We start from the raw sequence: 10,936 nt of genomic DNA, 5'->3' as shown, positions 1-10,936 counted from the left end.
CGCTTTGCTAAAACCCGAAGTTTACAAAACAATTGCGCTTAGGAAATTATATAAGTGTCTCGCGTCAGACGATGCAATCGCCCAACACATAAAAATCTCGCCAGGTTGTCTTGTCGGAACAAAACGAATTAATAAATTAACACATCCGCTGAACGGTATTACCATAAGAAATATGTTTTTATTATTTTTCCCCCCCGAATATTTATTACACTTTCTTACCTCCGCCATGTTTGCAATCCTGCGGGGGTCATGCGGCGGGTCACACAGTCCCCGGATGAGACTGGGCCACGCCCACAGCACCAGGAATCAAAAAACATACAGATATCCCATAGCCCGAAGGGTCAGTGGGTGACTGATGGGACTGCCTGGTGATGCTAACTGATAAGAGATTAATACATAGATTTTCTGATTCTGAACAAACAAGAAAGAAAGAAAGAAAGAAAGAAAGAAAGATGGATGAACGGACATTATGTGTCAATGAGATTTCTCAGTGCTAGGAATCAAAATTTAAGCCCTGTGTGAATTAATCAAAAGCTTAAACTAACATACTCATCATAACACAAAATATGCTGTGTAGTCAAGGATATTTGCATTTCAAAAAGACTGCAAAAAGATGCATTTCAAAAAGACTGCAAAAGAACAAGGCATATAAATCAAAGTTTAATGTGGAGTTAGGTAGTTAGACATATACTATACTGTATATATAGTATATAGCAAAGTAATTAACACTTATGTTGCAATGATTTTTTCTCTTCAATGTCTAATTAATGTTAACAGAACTTAACTTTTTCCCTTACTTTTTTCATGTTGGATTCATTGTAAAACAATGAAACACATTATTAAAAACATAATATATTGTATATTGATAGGAGATGACAGGAGAATCTGTTTACTTCAGAAGTAGACAGACAGTATGTTCTAATTGAGACCAAACTTGATATGTAAGACGAGAAAAGTGTGCTCGTCGGAGCAGAGGTCTCCGCCAGGCTGGGTTGCCTACCGGACACTTATAAGGCAGTCTTAGCCAACTGGAATGGGATCTGAAAAATCAGACTTATGTACATCTTGATGACAGGACCCCAGAGCTAATGCCGGTTTCTGTGAGCTTTAGACAGAATCTGTAGGAGTGGTAGCGAAAAGTGTGTTTTGAAGAAAACCACACATTGGCAGAAATTGTGATCTGGTAGAAACGGGGCGTTTAATTTGTGTGATAATTCAAGGAATCCAAGGAATCCAAAACATGAATTGGGCTGTTGTAGCGCCACCATGAGAATATTTGAAACACCTTGGCTTAGTGGGAATGTGTGTGCAAAGTTTCCTAGCAATCGATCAGGTGCTGCATTCATGATGTGTAGCATTGTGTGCAAGACGGAGCAACCGAAACCAATCAACTTTGGAAGCCAATCATAACCAATGGGAATGGAATATGAGAAATGTCTTGATCACATGACTACAGAGATAATGTACACAGATTTGAGTGAGGTTTGGAGAAAATCTGTAGGAGTAGTAACAAAACATGTGTTACCCAAAAATCTGTATCATGGTAGTGCTATAACAGGCCCATTTGAAAAACAATTGGGTGGAGATTCTTCCTTGGCTTACTAGGAGTGTGCGTACAAAGTTACCCGCCGATCGGTCCAGCGGCGGTTGTAGCATGTCATGTTGTGCAAAACGGGCCCCTTGAGAAAACTTTGAAAGACAATTTTAGTCAATCGGAATAGAATCCAAAAAGTCCGACAGATACATTTTCATCACATGACTACAGAGATAAGGTGTACCAGTTTGGGTGAGGTATGGACAAAATCGGTAGGAATAGTAGCCCATTTCTTTAAAGAAACTGCAAAATGGCGTATTGTCAGGTGGAAATAGGTGTGGCCTATTTGGGGAGTTGCATTATGATCCAAGGAATCTAAGGCAAAAATGTTTATAGGCCAAAACGTGAATCGTCTGGTTATAGCACCGATTTGAAACATTTATGGTGGCATTTCTTCATTGGCCTAGTGGGAGTGTGCCTGCAAAGTTTCACGGCAATCAGACATGTTTATGATTTGAGGCATGTAGTTCAAAACGGGCCACTCCAGCTAACTTTGGAAGCCAATCAAGATGGAATATGAAAATCTGACTGATCCGTCTTGATCACATGACTATAGAGGTAATCTGTACTGAAAGACACACAGACTGACACACACACGGATGGACAGGGTTGAAAACATAGTCTCGGCCATGCCTTTGGCCTGGCGGAGATAAAAACGTGTCTCTTACAGAATATCTTAAATCACAAACAAACTAGTCTCCAACCATGCATAATTATTTGGTATCCTGGTTACTTTCTTACAATATTATTATATAATATATATTATTTTCATAATCCGGATTTGAGCTAGGGTAACGCAGTTCCTGGCAGTTGTCATCATCTAGTGCAGGGGTTCCCAATAACATTTTGGGACATACAGATAAGGCTAAACAGACATCAGGGATCAGGGGCGTCACAGTGGGACTGAGTTACTAGGGCCCAAGTTGGAGGGACCTTAATTATTTTATACTTTAGCTATTGAAAAATAGCACATATAAGCTCACAGCTGCGAGCTTGTAGATCTGCTATTTTTGAAAAGTCGTGAAAATGTGTGCAAATCTTTGCATATGTATTTCTTTAAGCGAACATTTGTAACTCAAATTTTGCTTCTGGGGGGGTCCTTGGAACTAAATATTTTGAGATGGGGGTCCGTGGACAAATAGGTATCATTTTGGGGGTCCTTCACAGGAAAAAGTTTGAGCACGACTGACAAACCTTAGAAGGATTTGAAATATTCAAAGACTTGGACAAATTTTCACGATTTTTCTAAAATAGCAGATCTACAAGCTCGCGGCGCGGCACTTGGTGCCGTGCTGTGAGTTTGTATATCTGCTATTTTTCAATAGTTAAAGCACAAAATGTGAGTGAATCCTTGTACCCAGGGCCCAGAATTTGGTGCGACACCCCTGCCTGTGATCATTCCGCTGATCTAGTTACTCAAAATAAACAGCATAGACGTTTGCCACAGCAAAGAGGGAGCTGTTCTTGAAGGTGTGTGAGGTGAAAGTGTCGTTGGACGCATCCCACAGGCAGCGACTTGCAAAGCGCATGTTCTGATTGCAGAGCTGGCCGATGTTAATCAGAACAATTATCTTGTAGCGAGGAATCATTAGGTCCTTTACACGGGCTTTTATCACCTGAAAGATACAGATTTCAGAACAGCTTATCAACAAGTTTGACAGGGTCACTGTATGTTTCTATGTAAGACGATTACAATTTACAATTTAAGCATTTAGCAGACACTCTTTACTCTTATCCAGAGTGACTGACAAATGCGAAATCATACTCTGGCATTACATAATAGGATTAACCCTGGAATAGACAATAAAAAATCAAGTATTTGGAGTGCAAATAAAACAATGTGTGCAGCAAGTGCTACAAAGTATCAACAATTTAATGTGACCCTGGCATGGTACAACAGTGTACATGACATGTGCATTGTGCAATTTAGATATTCCTTCCACCTGGAGATAGGTCATATATTTAATAAATTACAGCCTTATCACTTAATCGCTTTTGAAAAAAACATTCCTTTCTGTTTTACCTCAGATATGGTCTTTGTCATCTGACGACACAATTCTGCATCATACTTCTCCTCTTGTAAGTAGCTGGTGAGCACATCCTTCAGTATGTCATTGACCAGAAGGACAGGGAAACGTTTAGAGGGTCCTTTTCAAAAGGAGAAAGACAAGACCCTTAACTTCTGTTGTCTGTTAGGCATATTTACTGTGTAATTGCAATGATTTAATGACATCATGGTCTATCTTGGTCTGAACAAATTGTCAGTTTGTTGTGTCTGTACATGTTTTTCATACAGACTAGAAGTTTGCGGCCCTTCGGGCCGCAAAAGTCTAGAGTTCAGGCCGCTGCGCGGCCTTCACCGCCATGCGCGACCTTGTGTAGCGGTTTGGACTGTGAGACCATCCGCCAAGTCGTCTGCGTTTCGTTGTGAGAGGATCGGCCCCCGTGAAAAACGCGTTCTGGCACGAAACGGTTACGTTTCGCGCGTTTGTGACGCCCCCTAGGGGTCGAAGTGGAAATGCTTTTGGGGATTCGTTGAGTATGCCACCCCCGACCTGTGGTTGAAATTCAGTGTTGACTCGACCTATTGTTTGTGATTTATGGCTATTGTTTGCGAAACGGGCCCCTCCCGCTAACTTTGGAAGCGCGTTACGAACGAACGGTATGGACTATCGAAATATCCTTTGACTATGTTTATTGCATGGCTTCATAGATCATGTGTACCGGTTTTTAAGACATTTGACGAAAATATGTAGGAAAAGGAGCAAAAAGTGTGTTTTGGAGAAAATTCAAGATGGCGGAAAATCTATCCTGGCGCAAATGGGCGTGGCCTATATCGGGAGATGCGTCTTGACCCAAGGAATCCAGGGAAAAAATAATTTTAATTTTCCGACCTACGGTTCAACAGTTACAGGCCAAAACGTAAACTGGGCTGTTATAGCGCCACCATGAGGCCAATGAAGGTGGAAAAGTTGATGGTCAGCAAGGAATATGCGTTATTGATTTTTGTATTATGTTTTTTAGACAATTGAACAACTGCTGAACGTGGAGTTGCAGATGCACATACATACACACACACTACCCCATTCTGATTAGGTTGTGAGGATGACAACCCTTCTTGATACCCTGCCTACCGTACAGGCAAGAAGGCTTACCCATGTGGTAGGTGTTCTCCATTTGCACGGCAGGCCGAGTGTTATCGTCATGGTGACCTTGCTCATCGATGTAGGAAACAGTGCTAATGGAGCTGAAAGCCAGGGAGTAACATTAGTTACCTTATGACAATCAGCACATTACAAGCAGGTTGTTTGTTGAGATCCAGACTCCAGGGTGTAACCAAAGGCATGTTTTCACTACAGTTCCGGAATTTTTCCTGCAAAATAATTAGCATAATCATTTTCAACTTGCCGGGAGTTTTGTTTTTTGGGTGTTTTCACATGAGCAAAAATGCTGGCATAGCAATAAAATACATCGTTTTCACTACTAAACCGTGGCGGTATGAAAGTCCGTGTTGCCAGACTTTGCGAGAGAAATAAGCAACCAGGTGTACGAAAATAAGCCCCAAAAGGTGATATTATCTAGGTCACACAAGCAATTTAAAACTATAAGCATCGCCACATCAGCTACTTGACAATTGCCGATCTAAAAGATCACAACAAATAAAACGCAGCCAGAAACGATCAATATATACAAGCAACTTTACGGAAATCAAGACCATAGTCACTTATAATTAGCAGACATGGCAACGGAACCTGCAGCACGCACCACACTGTCTGGACGCTTGCTAAAGCAGCAGCGACTCACTTCTGTTCGTCTCTTTTTCTCTCTCACCAATGGATTTAACACATATGGTGCCAACCCCGAGTTTCCCGAGTTTGTTTTCAAATAGACCGCTGTGCCAACCCCGAGTTTCCCGAGTTTGGCCTTAATTACTTAATTAGGTTAATTACACTCTCACCCATCTTGTGACAAAGTTTGTTGCTTCTGTGATAAAAAATAAGTCAGAAATCACATATTCAACAAGTAATGTGACCAAAAACAAAGACAAATGCTTCCCATGAACCACAATATTGCTAAACCATGGCTCAAATGGCTCAAATATGAAATTCATAATAACTCGCTATGACGAAATGCTTTTCAGTGCGTCCAGGCCATAGAGTATATATAAAAGGTCCAGGCTAGTCAATTTCACCTTTATTACACACGATGGCGCCATTGTCAGATTAGTGTACCCCCTGCTGAAGTGAAACCAATGGACTGAAGCAAGCCAGCCAGGGTGTGTGTTTGTGACACACTATCTACTTGTGTTGTGATCATCACCCACCAACAACTCTAGTCTGCCTGCCTATCGTTACATTATTCTGCAGCTTCATCATCACATCAAACAAACGAGTGGGTCGCTGTAATTTCTACTTCACCATCAAAGATGGCGACGCTGCGCTACAACAGCAGCGGGACTATCCATTTTACTCATCATCATCATGATCACCGTTTGAGCGCTGCTCAATCAACTCCAACGGTGCAGACTGCTCCAAACGGCAAACGGTGATAGTTCGCTGGGTAAGTGGCTCAAACGTGCTGGCTGCGGTGCCGCCGCCGCGTCGCCGGGCCGGTTCTCCCCGTCCCCGATCAACTCCAAACGGGCAGTCTTCTCCAAGCGGCGTCGCGGTGCCGGGCCGGTTCGGTTCTCTAGACGCCGATCAACTCCAAGCGGGCAGGCTCTTCCAAACGGTGACGCGGAGCCGGGCCGGTTCGGTTCCAAACGCCGTGATACGGCTCCTTCGCGGGTCGCCGTCAAGTCGTCCTGGTCAACGTACCACGATGTCCCGATCACGCACCGTGATGTCCCGGTCCTCACGCTGCTTAGCCGTCGGCCGGACCGATTGTCCGCACGCCGTGATGTCCTGGTTCCTCCTGGTCCACTCCAAACGATTGTGGTTCATCATCACCTCAGTAACCTTACCTCAGTAACTAAAAACCTGCCCACGCTAGCCGGAACAGCGGCCCGTCGGGATAGTGAGCGGACCCCCACAAGAATTAGTCGGTCGCGGTGACAAACAACATATTCTTCATCATCATCATCATCATCATCATCATCACAACACACTCTAGTCTATCACGGGCTGCTGTGAATGTCCTGTTAGTGGGTCACTGTGACAAAAAAACGTGTTCTATTTCATTACAACAATGTCACCTCCTTCAAAGACGGTGGCGCTAACAACAGCAGCTGGTCGCGGTGGTGCGCGGAACCAGTCGCTAACGCGAGTCCATTCAGCTCTCAGAAGTCGCAGTCTAAAACAGCCGATCTACAAGCACACAACGCCAGCCGATCTACAAGCACACAACGCCTCGCATGGGGAGGCGTTGTGTAGTCCCCTGACTGACTCGGTGAAGAGTGGAAACCACAGCGAGATCGAAGGCACACATCCCATTCCCAGAGACCCAGACCACAACTTTCCAGTGAGTTTGTATTTTATATATATATAGCCTATATAATCGTCAGATGAATCAATTTATTTTTTATAATCTAAATCGCTCTGGGTAGGATAAATGTGTCTGCTAAAACTTTTAGGCTAAAGGTGTAAATTGATTTGTGTTTTTTTTCCTCCCATCTGGGAGGGGGAGAGAGAGAGAGGGCTGGAGGGATAGATAAATGTGTTTATTGTGTGTGTGTGTGTGTGTGTGTGTGTGTGTGTGTGTGTGAGAGAGAGAGAAAGAAAGAAAGGGAGGGAGGATAAAGCTCCATTGAATTGACTGTGTGATTGATTGTGTGAGAGAGAGGGTTAGAGAGAAATGTATTGTGTGTGTGTGTGTGTGTGTGTGTGTGTGTGTGTGTGTGTGTGTGTGTGTGTGTGTGTGTGTGTGTGTGTGTGAGTGAGTGAGTGAGTGAGTGAGAGAGTGAGAATGTATTGTGTGTGAGAGAAAGAGGAAGGAGGAAGAGAGAGAGAGAAAAAGTATTTATTGTTGTGTGTGTGTGTGAGAGAGAGAGGGAGGGGAGAGAGAAATAGTGTGTGTGTGTGTGTGCGTGCGTGCGTGCGTGCGTGTGAGACACATTGTATTGTATTGTAAATGGATTTTATTTTTCTATATTTATAGGTAGTGGTTCGTGCAGAGGAGCCTGCTGACTTCCCTTTGGAGAACTGAAAACTTTCCTTGGCCTGCCTGCTGTTTCTGACCGGCCTCATCTCAACTCACACGTGCACGCACGCAGCCTCTGAACTGTGAACATGCACATGCACACGCACACGAGCATGCATGCAGACTCTGAACTGTGAACGTGCACACGTACAGGCGCACGCATGCACGCGCGCAGACACACAATGTGAGAAACAATGTGAACAAGCCAGAGAAACACTGAACTAGCAAGAATACACTTGATTGAAAACGGTAAAGAAACAAAATAAAAAACACTTATTTGTCTTATTCTTTTGTATTTCTTTGAAGGAAAAATACTGTAAATACAATATTGAAGTCATTGAAATCAAAGCTAAAAAGATCAAGTGAGTTTTCAGCCTGATACAGTATCATTCACTAAAAGCTGTTTTTCTCAAAACAAGGTCTAAAAAGGGGTCATTTTTGGCCGTTTTTTTTTTTTTGTCTGGCCTATAAATACAGAAGCGAACATCGTAGAAACATGGTTCTTGGACCGGGTGAAACTAGAGAATCTCCTCTTTCATTCGATGTGTTGTGTGATTTTGTCACGATAAAACTGAATGCGGAGGCTGTCTTCGAAGTTGGTCAAAAACATGGCAAGAGCACAGTACAGACAGAAATAAGCCATGGCAACAGATGTGTTAACAAGTTACAAGAAATATTCTTCATGAAACAACACATGTGAACCTTATGTGTCACATAAGGTTCAGAAAGGATCGCTTATGCAACGTGTTGTTTTTTCTTTTTTTCTTTTTATGCGTCACCGATGGATGATGGGTGACCAGACTGCATGTATTCCTCGTCGCTCGCTGCTCAGTAAAACACTTTACGATGAGAAACTATTTGATGCAGATGCAGCTCTTTGAGTTGGTAGCTTCCAACTTTCATCACATCACATGAGCGCATTGCGTCCCAATCAGACAAAAAATAGGCTATAGCACCGTAAAAAGAGTTGGTAAAGATTCCAGCTTTCATCACATTACGAGCGCATCCCGTGTCCCGTTCTTCAGACCGGACTTGTATCAAAACCCATCCCAATTACAATGCTTTAACTGTTAATATTGGCTCCTTGCATGCACCTGCTTGTCCGAAAAAAGTAAAAATCACGGTATGCCGTTTTCACTGTGGGGAAATGTCTAATCTCCCAGCACTTTAGGCAAAAATTACTAGGTATTTTCCCGTCACGTTTGGGACACCAAAACTCACGGAAGACAAAATTAGTGGCCGTTTTCACATGGCGTGAATTTCAAAATTGCCGTCATTTTGGAAAAAACTTCCAGAAGTTTGACTCAGTGAAAACGGGGCTCAATTAACCAGTCTTGTTGGTAGCAATGATAATTGTGTTCCCTTTAGATGTTGTTGTGGTATTTTCTACAGCTCAGTGGCCTGGTGGAGAGTATCTGCCCTGAGACTGGGAGGTCAGGGTTCAATCCCTGGCAGTGTCATACCAAAGACTACCAGTAAGACTCCCTAATCGGGAGATAAGCGACCGTAGGTGGCTTATCTCCACAAATAGGGCTAAAATTTGTTTTTCCAAAATCTTCCTGTTCCATGTTGATGACATGAGTGTAGACATGCTGTGTAGTGATATTCGTGATTTTAGGGCAAAAACTGTAGGAGCAGTGTCCAAAAATGTGTTTTAAAAATCGGCCTGAAGGTGGCGCTAGAATAGGGCCATGTGAGAAATGAGGGGTGGGGTCTCCGCGTTGCCTTGGCGGACGAATAGGTACCGGCCCCGGCTCTCCCGGGCGCTCCTAGCCCGAGTTACGGCATTTTATGTGGCAGGGGGTCCTCCACTGGGGGCGCCACCACTTTTGCATCCGTTCTGGAGCACCAGGAGTCGGTGGTCCCCGGGAATTCCCCGTGAGCAGCCCCGTTGGGGTGGTCATTTGGTCATTTTTGCACATTTGGTCATTTTTTACATCTGGGGGTCCCCCGGGGACCTGGGGGTCCCTGGGGCTCCGGGGGTCCTTGGAGGTTGTAGTTTGGCATGAAGGAGTGTGTGTGTAAAATCTGGCATGGATCGGGTCAACGGGTGCGGAGATATAAGCAGGGAAAAAGTGTGACGTGTGACGTGTGAGCACATTTGGTCATTTTTTACATCTGGGGGTCCCCCCAGGGACCTGGGGGTCCCTGGGGCTCCGGGGGTCCTTGGAGGTTGTAGTTTGGCAGTCAAGGAGTGTGTGTGCCAAATTTGGCATGGATGGGGGCAACGGTTGTGGAGATATGAGCAGGGCAAAAGTGTGACGGACTCACTCACAGACAGACAGCCGGTGGAGGTTTTGGTAGTAAATGCGACCTACGGTCGCAACAAGCCATAGTGCTTTCTTGGGTTTAAATCCTATAAGTAGACCTTGTATCTGAACTGTACTGTCCTGTGCTTTTCCTATGCGAACTGCTAATAAAGTATTCAATCAATCAATCAAACTGGCAACATCCTAATTTCTAGAAAGCCTCTATACCCAACAGCTACGGCCACCCATGGCAAATTCTCCACTTTTACAAAAACTAGTAGCCTACTTTCAAGAAAGAAAAGGGAAAACTAAACTAAACTTCTAAACATTAGATAACAGATACATGAGTGTGAATTGTACTTGCTGTATGGGACTGTAGATAATAGATTTGTTGGCTAATAACAATGGAGTAATACCGAAGAGATTTATGGTTGGTTGGTTGAAGGTTCCAAATAGCATGCATTCCATCATCTAACAGGTTCCAAATATCATTCCCAGCTTGGGTATTTGTCTTGTACTCACTCCTTTGTTTTGGCCACAGTTTCCTTAGCTCTGACTTCATGGCTTCCAAGGGAAGAGACGCTGCCTCTCTTCTTCAGGAGAAGTCGAGCTTTCTCCTTACTCAAATCAGACATGATGGTAGCCTCAGTCCTGATGTCCCAGCCACAGGATGATAGATCACTATTAAATCAGTCATTCTCAACCCTTTTCATTTCAAGGACCCCCGGTTACAATAGGCCAGTGGTTCCCAAACTTTTTAGCCTGTGACCCAAAAGAGAAATTATAGACTTTTGCCCGGGACAAAATCTAGTCAAAATAGCAGATCTACAAGCTTGTAGATCGTCTATTTTTACGACTTCTTTAAACATTATTTCTCTAATTTTCGAATTTCTTTGATTTAAAAATGTTAAAAACATTATGTTTGAAATTCTTGAGGAAAAAAAACATTGAATTT

General features: G+C 43.5%; 1 protein-coding gene across 1 annotated transcript; it reads right to left on the bottom strand.

Annotated features, from left to right (window-relative positions):
• Positions 1-3,006: 3,006 nt before the first annotated feature.
• dynlt5 (dynein light chain Tctex-type family member 5) lies at positions 3,007-10,616 on the bottom strand (the record flags this gene model as incomplete). The annotated part of the gene is made up of 4 exons (XM_080725479.1): positions 3,007-3,210; positions 3,618-3,742; positions 4,750-4,841; positions 10,504-10,616. The coding sequence occupies 4 exons, from the start codon at positions 10,614-10,616 to the stop codon at positions 3,007-3,009; spliced, it is 534 nt and encodes a 177-aa protein (XP_080581605.1).
• Positions 10,617-10,936: the final 320 nt, after the last annotated feature.

The sequence above is a fragment of the Nannobrachium achirus genome, assembly GCF_963921795.1.
Source record: "Nannobrachium achirus genome assembly, chromosome: 5".
Classification (NCBI taxonomy): Eukaryota; Metazoa; Chordata; class Actinopteri; order Myctophiformes; family Myctophidae; genus Nannobrachium; species Nannobrachium achirus.
The sequence above is the reverse complement of the archived record's forward strand: the minus strand, read 5'-3'. Positions and strand labels throughout refer to the sequence as shown.